This window comes from Protopterus annectens, chromosome 12.part0 (genome assembly GCF_019279795.1).
Source record: "Protopterus annectens isolate FY-2018-M chromosome 12.part0, PAN1.0, whole genome shotgun sequence".
In the NCBI taxonomy this organism is placed as follows: domain Eukaryota; kingdom Metazoa; phylum Chordata; order Ceratodontiformes; family Protopteridae; genus Protopterus; species Protopterus annectens.
This window is the reverse complement of record NC_056746.1, coordinates 569911209-569931961: the sequence shown is the minus strand read 5'-3', so window position 1 is coordinate 569931961 and position 20753 is coordinate 569911209. Positions and strand designations below refer to the sequence as shown.

At 37.2% G+C, this 20753-nt stretch overlaps 1 protein-coding gene across 1 annotated transcript in view; it reads right to left on the bottom strand.

Annotated features, from left to right (window-relative positions):
* The window catches only part of LOC122816714 (parvalbumin, thymic CPV3-like), a 26163-nt gene extending 6144 nt beyond the window's left edge, over window positions 1–20019 (bottom strand). Inside the window, exons 1-4 of the mRNA XM_044089703.1 lie at window positions 19918–20019; window positions 14693–14760; window positions 6863–6995; window positions 3137–3246 (exon numbers count right to left, since the gene is read on the bottom strand). Coding sequence (XP_043945638.1) covers window positions 3137–3246; window positions 6863–6995; window positions 14693–14753 — 304 coding nt within the window. The 5' untranslated portion in view covers window positions 14754–14760; window positions 19918–20019. The remainder of the gene's footprint in view (window positions 1–3136; window positions 3247–6862; window positions 6996–14692; window positions 14761–19917) is intronic.
* Window positions 20020–20753: the final 734 nt, after the last annotated feature.

The following is a 20753-nucleotide window of genomic DNA, read 5'->3' as shown; positions in this document are numbered from 1 at the left end:
AGGTTGTTATCCACCTGGGCGCCCAAGTCCCTCACAACTGATTGCATGCTTAATATATTGTTATTAATGTGATAATTAGTGGGGATGCCATTTTCCCCAAAAGGGATAATGATGCATTTCTTGACATTTAGTTTGAGGTCATGCTTCTGACACCAGTCATAAGTTTGGGTAAGGCCCTCTTGGAGGATGTTCACATCAGTAGGGGAATTTAAGACAGTGCCTAGCTTGCAGTCATCTGCAAACTTGGTCAGCCACAGACCACTGGTTTTGGCTTGCACCTCAGAAAAGTATATCCCAAACAGCAGAATCCACAAGACCGGTCCTTGGGGGTATGCCACTTGTTACGGGTCTACTGCTATTTTGACTGAGTGAGTTCTAGCAATGAGCCAATTAGCTACCCATCTGATAACATACAGGTTGATGCATAGCTGGGAGAGTTTATCTATTATGTCTGAGTGGGAAATAATGTCGAAAGCTTTGGCTAGGTCAAGGTAGGTGCTGTGCACCATCTTCCCCTCGTCCATGGCTTTGGTTTCTGTTTTGAAGAAGTCAACCAAGTTTAACAGGCATGATCTCCCTTTCACAAAACCAAACTGTGTGGGGTCAAGCATTTGGAAGTTGCCAATGTCCATGTTTATAAGGTCCATGATAATGTGTTCAGTGGCTTTGCAGATCAGGCTAGTTAGGCTGATGGACCTGTAACTGCTTGGTCAGTGGATGCTGCACCTTTGTGTAGAGGGATGACAGTGGTTGTCCTCCATTTTGCTGGGATGAAGCTGGTGCACAGGCTTTGGTTGAATAGGGTGTCTAGGGGTGCTGAGAGCTCTTTACTGAGTTCATGTAGGATGCAGCCAGGGATGTTGTGGGTCCCATGGAGGTTGTATTTTTGGCCTTTGAAAGGGCATTAAAGACCTGCTCCCAGGTGATGCGGGGAGGGTATCGGGTGCTGGGGATGTCCTGGTATACTGATGGGGGTGAAGTTTTCACTGACCTTGTCTGCCAACAGGTTGGCTATATCTATGGCATTTGTGTATGCGGTATTCTTGACCACCAGTTCAGAGCAGATTTGGGAGTTACCTTTGAGATTGTGGATGTATGTGAAGAAGACCTTGTGATTGTCCTTGGATGTAGACAATTTAGACTCAATGTTAGCCTTAGAGGATTTCACCAGTGATCTTATTTGCTTGTTCAGACAAAGCAGAGACTGCTTCCAACTTGGCAGCTGCTCCATCTTGGTCCTGGACAGCAATTTCTTTCCTTTTATTATAGAGTTTATTACTGCTGTCCACCAGACAGGTTTACTCTCCCTTGAGGAAGATGATTTGGTTCTGTCAGGTATTGCTAAGTCCATGCAGCTATGTAGGTGCTCATATAGTTTTTTGGTGTACGCGTGGACATTAGTGCTAGTTCCAGCTGAAGGGATGGTGGCTGTGATGCTGCTTATACCTGCTCTCAGGACACTGTAGTCAGCTTTGGAAACATGTTTTGATTGTCCTTGGTAAGGGGGAGATTAGGGGAGATGGTGACTTCAAAAGTGATATCTTTATGGTTGAATCTTGCCAAGGACAATGACACTGTAGGGGTGCTACAGTGCCTACTCATGTTGGTTAGTACCAGGTCCAGGATATTTTCACCTCTCATGGTGGGTGTCAACCAACTGATTCAATGCACTGGCATTGACAAAGTCGAGGAATCTCTGGGTGTTCGTGTTTGGGCTAGAATAGGTCTTCCACTCTAAGAATGGGTAGTTAAAGTCACCCAGGATCAGGGTAGAGGGCTGAATCTTGATGGATTCAAGTAAGTCCATATAGGTGGATGCATTGCAGTGTGTGTGTGTGTGAGTGTGTGTGTGTGTGTGTGTGTGTGTGTGTGTGTGTGTGTGTGTGTGTGTGTGTGTGCACATATATATATATATATATATATATATATATATATATATATATATATATATATATATATATATATATATGTTGTTATGTTGTGACTTTCGGCTTACCCCGGTTAGAGGTCGCCACAGCAGAGCTCCGGTCCGCTAATGTTTGGTAGAGGATTTTTACGTGCCGAGTTACCAGCCCTGACGCACAACCTTCAACGAAAGCACACCCATTCACGTATGCCTCCACACAGAAGATGCTCTAGCTGAGAATCGAACAGGACAATGTCTTGCTGTGGGGCGACAACGCTACCGCAGTATGTATATATATATATATATATATATATATATATATATATATATATATATATATATATATATATATATAGTTATATGATACAGGACAAAAATGCAAGCTCCCTGAAGTCCACCCCATTGAAAATAAATAATTAAACAATAGAGCCACTGAAAGTGGAAGCGCCACATTAAATAATTCTGCATCCCCCACACTTCCACTAACTTAAATATAACTCCAAGATTGCATAACACTAAATTTCCTCATCTTTGGTATTTAGTGAGCTTGCAAAATAAATAAATAAATAAGACACTTGTTTCCCACTCATTCTTTTTGAAATCCATTACATCAGACGACTATACTCATCACCAAATGCATTCCAAAAGATTGACATTCAGCCATATAGGGTGTTTTGATAAAAATATCTATATATCTATATCTATATCTATCTATCTATAGCTGTTTGTTATGTATTCTGTATGTGTGTTTTGTGGTTTGAGTTGTGTGCATGTATGTGCACTTTCTGTATCTGTCTTTGTGTTTCTGTGTATTGTGTTTGCATGTATGTGTTTGTAAGGTATTCTTTGCATGCATTTTCTGTGTGTGTGTGCTTTTGTGTGTGTGTGTGTGTGTGTGTGTGTGTGTGTGTGTGTGTGTGTGTGTGTGACTAGTCTAGTGACATAGGTTTGGAGGTTGGTATAATGGTTAAGGTGTTTATCTCACAGAAACATGGTACAGCATTTGATTCTCACATTTAAAGGGAAATTGGATGGGCTTAAAATTGTCTGCAAAGGCAGCTAACCTAGTACTTTTTATGAACTAATGTGTTTACATTTGTGTGTTCCTAGTTGGAAAGATGTAAGCAAGAAGGGAAAGAAAGAAGATATATTTATAATTCATTTTGAGATCAGAAGTCAACGGTACAGATGTGTGTGCATGAGCATGCAAACATATATACATACACATACCATCTTCTCCAATCTTTCCATCTCCATCATGGTCTGCAGCTGAAATAAATGTTTTGGTTTCTGCAGCAGTTAAAAGCCTCGCTCCACTACTAAATAGCTGAAGAAAGTTCCTGTATCAAGAGAGAGAGAAAAAAAAACGGATTTAAGTACTAAATGTTATTATACTGACACCAGTTTTCACTTGAAGTAATCAATCAGCTAATGTGTGAAAGCAATACTTTAAGCACTGTATAATGGGAACATATCATCCTTTCAAACTGCATAACAGTTTTACTCATCTTGGTTCAAAGATCGGAGACATTCCTTTTTAGTTTTCAACCCATCTCCTTGTGATATGCCTTTGCTTACCTTTTCATTTTTATAGTGTAATCTATCATTGGTGGGCTGTACTCCTACATTTATTTATGGAAATATTTTTTGAAACACTACTGGTATGTATGGGTGCTGTGAATATTACAAATATTATCTATGACAGTTATTTATTCTGTCTTTTAATTTGATGGATTAGGGACTTCCAACAGCTTACACTGCTAACATTTTTTTACATTCAGAAGTCCTGAAGTTGAAATATCAGTTTTAGCCAGTGTTAAGAATGCATTCTTCTTTCTATACAAGCAATAATTCTTGCAGGGGTGTGGTTTATGGTTAGATTTACTGATGACTGGCATAGATTGCTCATGAGGGTGAAGTGTAAATGACTAATTTTGCATGCGAGGCATAAGTAAATGTTATTACTACCCACATCTCCAGTGCAATGAATTCCATGCAATCTCTTTCTCTCTTTATATAAATATATATATTTGTGTGTATACATTCATACATACACACAGACATATATATATATATATATATATATATATATATATATATATATATATATATATATGTGTGTGTGTGTGTGTGGGTCCTAGTCTTTACATCGAAAGTATGTTAAATCGAAACATATTACAGTGAACTCACTTTCTCGAAAGTGCATATTAGCAAAAATGTACTTTCGCAAAATAAATAAATAAATAAATGAAAAAAGACAACACACAGTTTGCGTGTAGATTTAGCTGTACATCAACATGTACTGTTGATTGTACAACTAAGCAAACTGTTGCTTAGATCGCAGTACAGCGGGGTTAAGGGAATATTCCCTTTTCCCCACTGTAGTGCAATCTCAGAGTGAGAATATTAAAGTAGGGGGGGTGTGGGGGCACAACCCCCTTCGATGTAGCAACATAGATCCATATATATATATATATATATATATATATATATATATATATATATATATATATATATATATATGTAGATATTTTTTCTCTTTTTACTGTTATAAGTCAGAGCCAATTATTACGGAGTGGTAAATGAGCATCCTAACTGAGGGTAGTAGGAAAGTTACTTCTATTTGGAAAATTCAAGGACCAAGTGGGTTTCCTTAACTTTACAATGCATTCATTACATTGTATATTGTCTGATAATGTGTCTTACAGGACACAAAATGAAGCAAACTGCTTTCCTTGAAATGAAATATTGTGCAAAGTGTCATTAATAAGCAAAAATGAGAGGAGGTGCTGGTTCCCAATACCCGTAATATACTGCTAGACATGAAAAGAGATGATGGATGAAGGCCAGAAATCCCATTTTATACTAATTTGTCAAGCAAGTTATGAATATTCAGAAAGAAATTGTATATGTGTTCTTGGTCTGAGGAAACAGTTGTTGTCATACATAATACTTCTGCTCTCAGTATGGCTTCTTTAAGATGGAATGGCAGGGTATTCATTGAGTGACCTGTGAACTCTTATCACTATTTTATATTAGGCCTCTCTACGTTGTTTTTGTGAACCTCTGGAGACCAGTGTTAAGAAGTTCCTCTACAAATATGTTTAGAGACTGACCTGCATTTTTAAAGTACTGCTTCAATTTAAAGTACTATCTCCATAAGTCAGTCTTGAACCATAGCCATTTTAGCTGCCCTCAAGGTCATTAGCTATAAACCTATGAACTATCATTATCTGTTTTATTGTATGGAGAGGAGCTATTCTGTACAATGTGCTTATCTCTCTGAAGTCTATTGAATTCCTGATCCCTTCATTTAATTTGTCATCATCTATTTCCACCCTCCCATGGGCATCCTGCTCCCTGTTTTGCTATATATACTAGAGAAAAACAACATTTAATACATCATTCTGACCTCTAAAATAATGAGGGTTTCCCATTCTAATAGTTACATGTCCAGTCAGTTGTCCCTACAGTCCGGAAAGTTAAAAAATAATGTAATTTGGGAGTCCCTTACTCATTTAACCCTCATCTTTTTTTTTTTTTGGACTTCCTTTCCTCGAAGATGGCCTTGAGTGCCTTTATATGGCCTCCTGACTGGTCTTCCTGTCCTGTCCTTCACTTATCACCTTCCATTCTCATTCATTGCTGTTCTTTCTGGCTTCAGACAAGCCAATGTCTCCTGTTTTCACAAGTTATTTTTATGGTTGTACAGCAGTAGCATTGTTACCTCACAGCAAGAGGTTCTCCCGTTCGATTCTCGGTGTGGCTTGGGAGTGCCTTCTGTGTGGAGTCTGCATGTCCTCCCTGTGGTTGGGTAGCATTCGAAAGTCATGTGTGCGTAGGTTGGGCATCGAGCTGGCACCTCGGTGTTTTGTAAAAATCTACTGCCAATCATTAGCGGACCGGAGTTCTGCTGTGGTGACCCCTTACTGGGAAAAAGCCGAAAGACAAACAACATTTTTACAATACAGAATTTCATTCCCTTATTTACTCCTTGTCAGATATGCCTCCACACTAGAATGTTTCCAAAGTCCTCTGTGCCTGCAAATCTAGTGCATTTATTTCTCAAGGTGTTTCCTAAAAGGCTAACAAACAAACAGACAAACAAGCAAACAAACAAACAAGTAACAAAAAAGGCATCAGTCAGTTTCCTAATGTTTGTGGTGCCTTGAGGAGCTAAACATCCTTCAAGCTCAGAACCAGACAGAAGACCTTCAGTCCTAGAGGGTTGCACCAAGTACAGAGTATGACCCAGCTAAGTTCTGCTGTTTGCTTCCTGTGACCTATCTCATCTAGTATTCTGATGTAGAAAACAGTTAGCATCAAACCTGTGGGTGTTCATGTGACCTTAATAATGATTGATGTATACAAAGTCTTATCCCACAGAAGTGGCCATGTTTGCAGCATGGTATGGCCTCAGTATTGATTCTGTTACTGAAAGGGGATGCTGTGAACAAAGTCCATCATGTACGACCACATTAGCTTTCAAGCTAGATATGACCAATACAGCTGGAAATGCAGAAGACTGAGATTGCCTTATCTGGATTAGAAACAAACAGTAATGCAGTGTGGAGGAAAAAGGACAAATGAGGTAGTCATGGCATATAAACTGTCAACAAGAAAATACGAAATTAGATTCATATCTGTGATGGTGCCATTGTCTAAACTAAGAAGAACACCTCGACGGATTAAAGGATTTAGGTGGTACATGTATATGCATTGAAGGTTTAAGAGTTCAGTCAAGTGCAATGTAAAAGCAAACACCTGAAAGCTAAGAAACAAAGTAGTCCTCCCTGCTCTTTATTTTATCTTAGGTATTATTTTTCCAAGCACTCTTTTTTGATGTCCATGTGTCATAACATATTTAACACACAGTGAACCACATATTGTTATAAGTGAAGCAGTAAACCCATAGCAGCAGGAAAATTAAATATTAACGTAGGCAATGAATCTTACTGAAGTTCTTCTACTTCAATGAAGCCACTTTTGTCATTGTCAAGAACATGGAAAGCTTCTCTTATCTGACTTTCAGTTTTCTGTTTCAAACCACATGTCTTGAAGAACTTTCTGAAGTCAAAAGAATCAGGTGCTGTGTAACACAAAAAATAAAAATACAATCAGAACATTGTCACTTTTTAATTTCCACCAAAAATGGCTTTGTAATACAATGATATTTATAACATATTCAGATTAAGAATTCTTTCTTTTTAACAAATATATTGCCTGATTCTCATATCTCAGCTGTTTGTCAGACAGTTTGTCAACTGTTGAGTCTGAACAGGTTTTTGTTAGAAAACTATAACAATTTGTCAATATGCAATTAATTAGTCATATTTTAATGTATCCCTTTACTATATTTTCTATGACTGATACTCTGGAAATAACATGGTATTATTTATACCTTCTTCATGCACTTGCCTCTTTAAACTTTTATATTTTGCCTATGATTAACAATTTCTGTATGTTCTTGTTTATATCTCTTACCTTATGTTTCTCTGTCTTGTAATCATCCGGAGTGAAGCGTCATCTGCCATTCACAGTGCTTGCCTGATCATTTAATATACCCAGAAGTGAGACACTACACCTACCCCTTACACAGCTCCCACGCTAACCATCAGTGACTACTATGCAGTGGATGTCATCTTTCAAGTAACACTGCTGAAGGAGGCCCCCTAATGACCCTTTGGGTCTTTGCTCTAGTTAGACCTCAAGTCATCACTGGTCCCCTATGTATGGGATGTTGTATCAATATATTTTCATCTCAGAACTTTGTAGATTTTTAACTTGCAATTTACATTACAACAGTTTTCTATGGCAGGCCACCTTGATGACTGACAGTTCACATTTATTGTCGTCTTCTGCAGTTGCTGCGTTACAGTATCTGCACAGCAGTATCCACTGCCACTATTCTGTCATCGCCGTCGGTTTAATTTTACACTTGGGTTAGCCAACAAATAAGGGATATGGAGGGCTTCTAGTTGGTTGGTTGCCTTAGTTGTACAGTTATAAAACACTTCTTATCTTTGGTTTGGTGGTTTCTTTTTTTTTTTTTCTGTTCATGTGCACACTGTCTCCATTTACTATGGGGGGTGGCCAGCTTTGCCCTCTCCCCCACCAGTCTCCATTCAGCCTACTCCCATTATTTCTCTATGCTTTTGTTTCTCTACCCCTAATTCCACCTAAAGATAGGCAAAATACTTAACTGAATCTCATTGTAACCAAACAGCACTATAACTACCTCAGAGTTTTATTTGTAGCTTATAGATCTTAGTGCACCTAGAAATAACAACATAGTCTTACATTTAGAGCAATGTTGTGTCAATATACGTACTAACAATTCACATAACTTGCTTTGTTCTGCTAACCTGTTCACTCTTTTTCACTTTCTCCTTAGCATTAATGACAGCGTTCCCTCATCTTTCCTCAACATTTATAGTGTACTCTTTCCATCTTCTTGAATGAATTACTCAGAAACAACTACATCAGTTCACGTCTCCCTAAACAAGACTTAGCTACAATGTTACTTTACCCTATGCTCTTGATCCTCACCATGTTGTCCCTAACGCTACTAACATGCTACTTCGGCATTCGACATTCAACAGTGCTTCCTCCTTAACAAGTTAACCCTCAGTAACTAACCCCTTCTCACTCCCTTCTCTTACAAATGTCACATTTCTCTCCCATATACACCGGGTCTCAGACCACATCATCTAATGTCCTGTCGCCTGTCCCTCCCACTCTCACTGTCACTTTAAATCTTACTATGGGTCTTAAAAATTATAAACAATTTTAGCTTCTGTGAGTGTACAACAGTCCAGCAAATGCTGTAGTGGCACTTCACTCTTTCTACAACTTGTACATATTTAAATAACTACCACACCTTTCGCAAGCTTACTACTTGATAAATATGTACTACTGTGATCTTTAAAATGTTGTAACACTATTGTAATATTTCCTGTTACCCTAAGATAATGTTCTGGTTTGAAGTAACTATTCAAATGTTGCTATACTTTTTCCCTAACATTGGTCTGTTGAGATCAGTGTTATATCCTGGTTATCATATATAAATACAAATAAAAAAATGTATATTTTTCTGTGTTATAAAATTTGCTATCAAGCTATCAAAGCCTGAGAATCAGAAAGTATGGCAATTGCTGAAAAACTTAAGTTGGGGTAAAAAAGGGTTAATATAATGAAAACCATTTATTATGTGCTCACTATCATTCTTTCACTCTCAAAGTGCTTCACTATTGTCTTTTTGTGTTACCTAGAAAGATGCACATGCTGCAACGATAAGGATTCCATGTCAAATAATTGTCAGCTCAACATTGAAACATCAGCACATAGAGTTCAGATGTATGGCAGGTGGGGTCCAGAGGAACACTGAAATAATAAAGGCTCCCACCTGCCTTCTTTGATGTTTCTGCATGTGATCTGCTCACTGTTGAGCACTCTGGCACATTCACTAGGGTGTAGGGGTAGGTATTTGACAGGGTGTGGTTTGGGGCCTGGGTTAAATATTTCAGGTGGTACAGTTTGGGAGTACATTTTAGGAGATAGATAGATATTTCACACTCTGCAAGTTCAGTCTTTGGTCTGCACTGGTGGACGGATTCAAACCCTGCACCCTTAGCAGTATTAGCAGCTAATGAACAATTTGAGTGTGAGCACAGTTTGAAGTCTTGGTAGACATTTCCCAGGATCCAGTTTGAAGTCTGGTTGTAAATTTCATAGGGTACAGTTTGAGGTCTGGGAACACATTTCAGGGTGTACAGTTTGGAATCTAGGCACATAATTCATAGGATACAGTTTGAGGTGTGAGCACACATTTCAGGGTGTACAGTTTGGAATCTAGGCACATAATTCATAGGATACAGTTTGAGGTGTGAGCATACATTTCAGGGCGTACAGTTTGGAGTAAGAGTAGACATTTCATAGGACACAGTCTGGGGGCTGGTAAAACATTTCATATGATATATTTTGGGTACTGGGCAGAAATTTCAGAGAGAACAATTCTGGGGCTGGGAAGAATAAGTAACGTCTGAGGCATGGTAGATGTTTCACAAGGTGCAGTTTTCAAGCTATGGTAGGCATTGCACATGGTACAGTTTGCAGGTTAGGGCAAACATTATACACACACACACTCATTGCAGTTTTAGGGCCAGGGTAGACTTTTTGTAGTATATATTTTGAGGTGGGGTAAACATTTCATAGGCTGTAGTTTGGAGTTGTTCTAGACATTTCACAGGGTGCAGTTTGGGGGTTTAGAAAGATATTTTACTGGTATCTGTCTGTAGGTTGACAAATGTTATACAAGCTGCAGTTTGATGGAGAGATATTACACAAGATCCAATTTTGACGATTTAAGGCAGACATTTCACAGGGTAAAATTGTGTCGTTGGAGTACACATTTCACAGGATCCACTTTAGAGACTGTGGTAGGTAGTTCACAGGGTATAGTTTGGGAGATGGAGCAGACGTTTCACATGAGCATATTTTGGAGGCTGTGCCAGGCACTTTTCAGGATACAGTCTGAGGTTTCAGGCACACATTTCATATGATACAGTTTGAAGGTTGGGCACATATTTCACAAGATGCACATTGGAGGGTGTGGTAGGTATTTCACAGGGAACAGGTTGTGTGCTATAGTAGACATTTTATATGGTTCATTACAGTTTGGCAACTGGGATTAACATTTCACAGGATACAGGATGTAGGCTGGGTAAGAATTTCAAAGGAACAGTTTGAGAACCGGGGTAATCATTTCACAATGTACACCTTGAGGACACTGGTAGGCATTGTATGGTGCACAGTTTGGGTGTTAGGTAGTTATTTCACAGAGTGCAGTTTGGAGGTTGGTGTAGGCATTTCACAGAGTGTTCTCTGAAGGCTTGGGTAGAAATGTCATGGGATTCAATTTGTTTTGATGTACACATTTGACAGTTTATATTTGAGTTGGGGTTTACTATGATAAATTGTGGGTAACATGAAATTTCAGTAAAGGGTATGCAGTCATATTAATGTTTGAAATGCAGTTTCATTACATTCTGGATCTACAGAATTAATTATCTGTCTTCTTGAACAGTTTTGTGGTTTTAATACTGTGGAAGTTATTATTTACGATACTGACCTCTATTAAACATAGATGTTTACAAGAGAACTCTGCTGGTACAAGCTTAATCGAATTTTTGAAATCCAGTTTATAAGTGCAGTTTGTTTTTAAATTTTGAAATCTACCAAGCAGAGCTTCAGTCCAACAGACATGCAAATAGGTTGGCAGATTCCTACTTTGAAGAACAGACTTGTAAAATACCTAAACATTTTTATCAGGGAGTATATATTATCAACTATGATATAAAACAACAACAGCATCCCCTGTAATTAAGCACATGAATTGTGATTGGTGGATTTCATTCTGAATTTTCTTTTTTGTTTAGATTTTTTTGCAAGAAATGCATTACTTGACAGCAAACCTCTTCAAACAAGACTAGTGGGCATAAAGATGGTCTTCATCTTTTCCTATTTTTTTTTTCTTTTTACCTTCCAGTTTAACTGCCAATGTCAGTTTAGCCCAGCTTCAACCATTCATTGACTCACATTGTCCATATCCAAGTAAACTTAAAAAAAAAAAATCTGACTTATTTACTTGCAAACTAGGTAACCACAGTATCTTATAATAGTTTGGCAGTTAGTGCAGAGGACTAAAGCTCTGAGCTGTTAATGACTTGCTTCCTATGCCCAGTGTAGAGAATCTGATTCTCTACATTTCCATTTGCCTATTGTGGGATTCAGAATAAGTTACTTTACCAGTCGGTGGTAGTGCTGCGGTAGCGTTGTTGCCTCACAGTAAGACGCTGTCTGGTTCGATTCTCAGCTAGAGCATCTTCTGCGTGGAGACATGCTTGAATGGGCGTACCTTCGTTGAAGGTTGTGCCTCAGGGCTGGTAACTTAGCACGTAAAAAATCAACTACCAATCATTAGAGGACCGGAGTTCCGCTGTGGCGACCCCTAACTGGGAAAAGCCGAAAGACACAACAACAACCAGTCAGTGCTCCGAGGTTGCCCTTGAAAAGGAACAGTTGTGCCCAGCAACCTTACCTGGTCAACAAATACAAATAGGCAAAATAACAAAAAAATCTGTAGCTAGATCAATTCATTGTTAAGGTATAAGCTCTCCTTCACATGTCTGGGAATGTTTATAAAAGGCATTGATGTCCTTACATTTAGTAATGTCATATTGGTGCTCCAACATAAAACCCAGAACAGAAAGTACAAATACCCAGGTATACCACCCCTTTAGTTGCACAATTAAAATGCTGGTGAAACTTATATTTGAACTAAATGTAAGGACACCAATGCCTTTTATAAACATTCCCAGACATGTGAAGGCATGAACCTTAAATTTCTAGTATTGAGCAGGTGGTGCCAGACCCGGGTAACTGGGAGGCTAAATTGAGACTCGAGAACTGTTCTGGCAGTTGAAATTGGATGCCTGTAAATGAGGGCCTAAACATTAGCAGTATTCTAAAAATGAGAAGAGGTTATAATCTGTGACCATCTAGTGCAATTTGGTATAGGTTTTGTTGTTGTTGTTGTTGAAAGTTTGATTTATTTATCAATTTTTATTTATTCCAGTTTTTGGGACAAGAAAGTGATTGAATTTTTAATTTCAATCTACAACAAACAGTCAATCACTTTTAATTTAAACATTATTTTAATTTATGATGTGAATTTAGCACTTTACATGGTATTATTACCATTATTGACTATATTAAGAAGTATTTAAAACGCATGATTTAAACTGAGAAACTGTTTTACCTTTGCATTATGTTTTTAACACAGCAAGACCAAAGGTATTAGCTTTTAATTGATGGGTGGAGTTACCACTTAATTGAACTGGTTATTTAAACTGATGTGTAAAGGATAGTTTTGTTTTTTGCCTTGAAAAAGCCTAGTAATACACTGAGTGAAAGCTGCTGCTCTATTTAGAGCTGACTATGTGTGCTGTTTTGGAAATAAAAGAAACTTGATTTATTGCCTGCTGTTTGGATTACTTAAACTTGGATCCTGTGTGCTGTGGACTGTGATATTCATTGTTAAGGTATCCCAAGATAAGGAAATACATTTCCTCCTAACTCAGAAATCAGTTAATTTATGCTTCCTCAGTTAATGTAAGTGATACTCACTTCCAACACGTAAATGAAACCCAGCCTGCTTTCATTGCCAGGCTACAGTATTTACTCCTCCTCAGGCTATGGATATATAGTACTACCTTGTATGAGATTTCTGCTGAGTGAGCTGTGAAGGGCATTGTTTGACTTAAACAGTTGTTTATTAAGATCACTGATTCAGGCATTTTCCCTCCTTTTTTTATCCCCTTTATTATTTCACCCTTATCTGGGCTGTCATTCCCTAGTCACGTTGTACAAATCAGCTGTAACTCCTTCTCACTAGTGTTTTGCAGCTTTTCACTACACACAATGAAATGCTTACTGACACTGTCTCAAGCAGTACAAACTATGCCTGAAAAGCTGAAAAGTCCTACTCTGCTGTAGCAATACGTGGTGCTTAGGTGTGTGTGTGTGTGTGTGTGTGTGTGTGTGTGTGTGTATGTACGTGTGTGCACTTGTGCGGTTGTACATGCTTTAAGATAAAGCCCTTGCATATTAACAACTGACCTTGGCAAAATAGCGCAAACAGGTATATTACTTCACTAATTGAATAATGATTACTCAGTCGACATCTTATGTGGTCAAATCAAAACTCTAAAATGCACACACTACACTTTGGTTAGAAATTTTCCCAAATTCAGCAAAGAACCTTCCACAGAACTTCTTAAACAGTGTTAACTGGAGCCCCCTAAAATTCCCACAAATAGATGAAGCCATTAGCTACTTCAGTAAAACCTTCCTTAAAATATTAATCTCACAAGCTCCACAGCACAAAGCCAGAAAAAAAATTTTCACAACCCTGGTTATCCCGCAGTAACAGACAGTTTATGCTAACATGGAAGAAAGTCTGGAAGTCTGATAAAAGTGACAAAATGGTAAAACAAACATCAACCGCCAATATTACCTGCACCTAATAAACCTAGCTAAGAAGCAATTTAACTTAGACAAGAAAAAGTACTACACAGACTTCAGTATTCCCAAAATAGAAACCCAAAAAGCTTTTGGACTGCTATAAACAATCCTCTCAAATCTGGGGAAACAAATAAAGCCACATGCCTTTCTCAGAGTCTAACATTGTTCTCATATTCAACTCTTATTGTATATGGTGACAACTACCTTTTTAGCAACACCAGAAGTAACAATGACCACATTCATAAAGTGAAAAAAATAGATAAATACATGGTACAATAAACATCTCCTAAGTCTGTCTGTCTTAAGCCTAACCAAACTTGAAATGTGATATAAGAATTGTTAAATTTGCAACTCATCAGTCCAATAAAGTCCATTATTGCATTGCTCTCGAACACCTTGACTGGCTAGAACATCTAAGCGCTACAACTTACTCCCATCTAAAAATGGCATAAAGCATCCTCAATCAACCTGTTAAATACAAGGCAGGCTTTAAACCCACCCTGAGATCATATGTAAAGACAGAATTCTATACTACCTTCCTTATACTTCATAGTGCATCTTTTATGGGTTCTATTTTTTTTTTGTTCCTCTGTGTCATCATTGCTATTTTAAGTTTGTTTTTCATTCTTTAAACATTTACACACATCTGATGACAGATACTTTCATTTTATTATATATATGAGAAGCATAACGTGGTGTTACCTTTGCATTCATTGACAGCTGCAGTTATATCAGCACTGGTCAGGATACTGCACAAACTCATTTTTCACCTGTGAAATAAAATAAGACATTATGACTCTGATTAACCAAATCAGTATACTTTGTAACTCAGCTAATGTAAACGTGTCTGTATATTTAATACATTAGTAAGAGCATGACGTGTAAAAGAGCTTTCAAATATATTTAAGTAAATCATGGGATGAAATGTGAAACTTTTAGAAAGAGAACAAGCAACGCTCTAAACATATTTGTTAGTAATATGCTATGATATTTGCAATAAGTAACTAATTAAGGAGAATAGCGAAACTGCACTAACATTTATATATAATAACCAGAAAAAGAAGATTCAGACATATACGGCATGGGGAAAGAAGTGGGTAATAATTAATCTTTCATTGCATTGCTTAGTTCCTTTAGATGTAATTGGCATTCAGTGATGAATATTTCAGTACGCTGCAGGCATCTAATGTAACAGGATGCTAGTTAAAGATATTTCCAAGCAATGGAAGTAACTGGATATATGAGTGGGATATAGTATTTGCATTCTCATTGAAATGTATTGGCATGTTCTGGGAGGAATCCAGGTGTTGTGTGTCTCATTGTGACCTGAGATGGGTTTATCTCCATTTATCACTATATATACTATCAGAGCTACTGGTAGATGTTAAAATATAGCTTCTCTGAACAATTAATCAGACCTATAAACTTGACTGTGGATAAGGAAGGCCTTTAATTGGAAAGAGATGCTCCATTTAGGAGGTATACAGAATTTTGCACTTTTCTGTTTTTGAGGGTCCTAATTTAATAAAAGATACAACATTTCAATATCATATAATATGCTGAAGAGAGAGAGAGAGATTTCAGTGACCTTCTTGCTTGAACTCATATTGTTCACTGACCTCTCCTCACCAATATGGAGTGCAGAAGTAAAGTTAACAGCTCAGTCAATTGTAGTTCTTTCACTTACTTAAGGACCCAATTCCAAAAAAAATTGCTCCTAGTATAAGTGACATACTCAAGTGTCAGCATGTTTATAGACTAAGTAATTTACACTGAGAACATGTCTTTTGGAATTAGGGCAGGCTTGCACCAGAGTAAATCAATTACAATGGGAGCAAGTGTTTTGGAATCAGGCTCCAAGTCTTACTGACTCTGTACCATACCAAGTGTGGGACAGGGAAGATGGCTCTGTACCTCAATGCATACACACCTAGGCAGGGAGATATCAGCTGACAATGGAGTTTTGGGAAGCACCAACCTAGACGGTCCCTTTTCAATTTCCTTGAGTATTTCCTGGGGAACTGATGAAGCACAGAGGTACTATGGAACTCTAAGCCTGTTCTTTGCTGTTCATATTTTACTGCCATTATGTCATTCAGATTACCTGCATATGTTAAATTATCCCCTCTTAGGAGAGGTTAGACAGTATTTAGCCTCAAGATGTCTTGTATTTCTACCGCAAAGTGAATTTTTTGATTGGCTTGAATTAAGTTTGCCTCTGCCATGGTTCAGAGCTTCTTGCCTCTCATTCAGTTCTTGCATGGTTTGTTTTTGTTTTTGCTTTCCTTGTAGAAAGTTAAACTCACTGACTTTTTATATATTTTGCTTTACCCACCATATTATAACCATGTCTTGATAACTAAATTTATTTACATCCTGCTACAGGAATCTCATGTATGAAAAGGACAGACATTATAGCAATATCACGCTGGTGGTAATGCTATTTACCCACGTTGGAGTGGTTTGGTCCCGAGGGCTCGAGGACCAAACAAAGCCAACCGTGGGTAAATTTAGCATTACCCACACCCAGAAGTGGGTTATTGCTATTATACCATGACATTATTTAAGAAAAGAAACTATTACTTTTCTTAAATAATGGCATAGTATAATGCCTGTTTACTGCCCTTCCACAGATGTCTGGCATCCGCAGTTCTGATGTACTGCGCCTGCGCAGTACATCAGAGTTGTGGCAAAGCAACGGAGAAAGCAAGATCTCTGTTGCTTTTTAGTGTTTCCATGTTAAATGAGTTTAACATAGCGAGACAGTTTAAAATAAGCAACGGAGATGTCCGCTGCTTATTTTAAACTGTCTCGCTATGTTAAACTCATTTAACATAGCGAAACACTAAAAGCAACGGAGATCTTGCTTTCTCCATTGTTTTAAACATTCGCTATAGTTAAATGGGTTTAACATATGAGACAGTAAAATAAGCAACGGAGATCTCCGTTGCTTATTTTAAAGCTGTCTCGCTATGTTAAACCCATTTAACATAGCGAGACAGTGTTTTAAAAAAACGATTTATACTAATGGAAAAAAGTCCGGGTGACCGGACCTTTTTCCATTAGTATAACTCGATTTACAACAGGCACGCTGGCCAATCAGTGTGCACGTTTTGGGGTGGTCATGGTATAATAGACAGTATATCACATTGCTGAATTATAAAGCAGGTCATTCAGAATGAGTAATTAAGAGGTGCCAGAGTGAAAACATGTTAAGAATCATTAGTTTACTTTTTTAGCAGTTATTAAAAGTAATAGATTAATTTGCATGCATAAATTCTGTAGTGCCTAAAAGGGTGGAGCTGTGCAAAGTTGCAGTGATAGTCAACAAAACAGTGATAACTGATTGGGTAGCCTGTAGGAACTCTGCTGAACAATGTCTCTGAAGGTCAGAGACACCTAGTCAGAATATATATTGGTAGTTAAAGTTTTATGTATGTCTATCTCCTGACTGAGAACATCCATTACTGCACAACTATCATACCAATCAGGTTCAGAGTGTGGCCTTTCATCACTATGCCATGTCGCTAGATTCAGCTTACTGTGAAACACAGTTGCAGTTGTTGATTATAAAATACTGTATATGAAGTAGACAGGCATTTATTATCCCTTCACAACTTTCAGATTTCTTATTTTCTGTAATACAGACAGATAATCTGAACTAAATGGCATTATGTTACAGATCAGATTGCCAAAAGAGAAGGAGCAAGAAAAAAAAGCATTATGTTACAGATCAGATTGTCAAAAGAGAGGGAGCAAGAAAAAAAAAAAAAGTAATAAACCCTCTTATTTCAAATAGACTGCACAGGTTTCATTTTGAACACTATGTTTCAGTTTCAAAGGTTCTGTCTCTTTGCAAATTTATACTTTTACTCCTAAACAGACTATTTTAATGTTTTTATGTCTACTGTTCCATTTAACAAGCAGACTAGTACTTACACATCCTTTCAGTACAATAATGACTGTTGTATCCTTCCAAGTGCCCCTTCTGGCAGTTTTATTACTTGTCATAATAATTACGAGCACATATTTCACATAATGTAATTCCTATTTGGCAATGATGCTCACTTCTCGATTGGTAGTTACATAATTATTGTCTCAAATTTCAGTTATTTTTATCAACATGTTATAGCTCTAACACATTTCCATCTTTTCTGGGGCATACATTTCACAAATTGCTGTAATACTCTAAACATGGTACCAATAACAGTTTGTGTAACAGCATTTATTTCTTCTGTCACCCATTTCTGTCTCAGTACCTTTAGTTTCAGACAACATCACAGTATCACACTTGTTTGATTTTGTGTCTGTTGAGATTGATTTCATTTCATTTCATTCAGAAATAGCTAGTAAAACCTCCAAGGTCTCATTTCTCTATCAGAATACAAGATTACAGTACTTGTATACACCATCCTGATATTCTGCCCCCATTAAGTATATCACTTTGCAGCCTCTTGTATTGTATTGCAGTTAAGAAATCTCAGATCAGGCTAACAACACTTAGTTTCTGCTTGCCTCTGAAATCTGGCAGTTTGGTGCAGAGGTTGAAGATAATGTGCTATTTGGCTTATTCTGTGCAGCATATCTTGTTTTGATTCCCACACTGCCCCCATTTGCCTACTGAGTGAACCCAAGAAAGTTACTTGGCTACCTACTGCTCACGAGTCACCCTGAAAAGGTGCCAGATGGAGAGTATGCTGACCTGGTTAACATTTTTCTCTATTATAATGCACTAAAACAAAGACTGCAGGCATATCTGTAAGACATATCTCTGCACAAATATCATTAAACAAATGTCAGATGTAGATACCCAGTTTAGGAAATTGGCAGGAACTATTCAGCCATCCCAAGATATTGTGTGTGTGTATGTATATGTATATATTATGACTCCTTGTCTCTCTCGTTTTCTGTCTCTCTCTGATTTCCTCTCTCCCTTTCTCTGTTTCTGTGTCTCTCTCTCTCTCTCTCTCTACACACACACACACACACACACACACACACACACACACACACACACACACACACACACACACACACACGAGTTTCTGTGGCTTGGTAAATTTGAAGATGCACCATTACATATCTGAAAAGTCATGTCCGTTTCAATAATTTTCAGGTCATTGTATCAACAAATACTTTGAATATTTGCTGTATTTGTCCTGCTACTACCACCTATTACACATTTCCTGATACAATGTACTATTTTGACACTTTTCCCGTAATACATAGCCGATATAAAAATGAACGCCATATGGTTAAGCATGTTAAAAATATAAATTTGTATCTCTTTGTCTAGAGGTAAACCTTTATTAATTTACATGATGTTTTCATTTGCTTTCTCATTTCAAGATATTGTAGCAGGCAGACTGGATACACAGTCCTAGACTTTTATATGAAGACTTTAAATATCTACATTTGCATTGCTATGTCCCACACAGGTAATAAATATATTTTGAAGTAAAGAAACCTTCAAATATAATAGGCATTATAGACCATGGAAACCTTGTACTTCATTTCTGTATACCCCAACCATACAATGTAGGAGTCCAAAAAGTGGCTTAACATTTATATGAAAAAAAATCCAAATTATTAAAAAATGGCATATGCATTTTAGTATCCTTTTGAAATCACTAAAATTTTTGTGTCTCATATTTAGAATGAATAGCATTTTGCCAAGTTTTGTTTTCCACATTGGTCTCAAAAGTAAGATAGTGGGATATTTTCTGCATCAAAACTTCATGAAATTTTTGATGTAAAAGCTTTGAATGTTTTACAAGAGATCTCTGAGACCAATGTGACACTGAATCACTCTAACATATAGATAATAAGAGACAAAAAGTGAAACACTGTCACAACATGACATGTATCCATTCATAACAGAGCATGCTACAGAAATGAATAATGTCTGTTTAATAAAACAGCCATACCTGTTGGCTTCCAAAGAAAAGACGTAAGGTTCAGAGAGACGACTGAGGAAAGCAGCAGTGTTGGTTAAGCTTTGTGTGCCTGGCTTATATAGGATTCAAAAAGTGACAATAACCACTACTTGAATGTCCTTTTCATGGATCGAGTGCACAATGCGAGACAGAGCTCAGGTTTCTTGCATAATTACTAATTAACCTTTTCTATTTATAGCAGAGAAAAGTATATGTAACAATCTGCAACAAAAGCAGTTTTAACAAAACTTTGTTTCTAGTGTGACTTTATAAAGCAAGAAATGCTGCTATCAATACGTTTTACCCAAAGGGATTACTCACATGAACTGAACTTGTAGCATTTAAATAATTACAAGTACCCTAAGGTAGCAATTTACAACACAGATGCATGTTACTTTAAAGTAAAATGTGTATTTATCAAAATATTTTTGAATTTTAGTGTAATGAGGGAGAATTAGAACTTTCAGTATTGAAAAGTGTGTGATATTTTAGTTCTTAAATAAAAAAGTCAGAGCAGACAAAAGGGAATGAAATCTATGTTTGAAAAGATATGAATTGTACCATTACCCATCTATCTTCAAACAGTGTATAACATCTGATATAACACAAACATTTAAATTAACATATAGTGGATGTATGGTAAAGCACACTTCTTTAAACTTACACAATGTCTTGAGGAAGAAGTATAGCTGATTGATTTTTACAATTTTGGAGGTGCAGTAATTGATGTTACCATTGTGTAGCCATATTGTGTTAATGCACTTGTAAATGTTTTTGGAAAGACTGGAAAAAATAAATTGGAGCCTTGAAATTATGTTATTATTTGT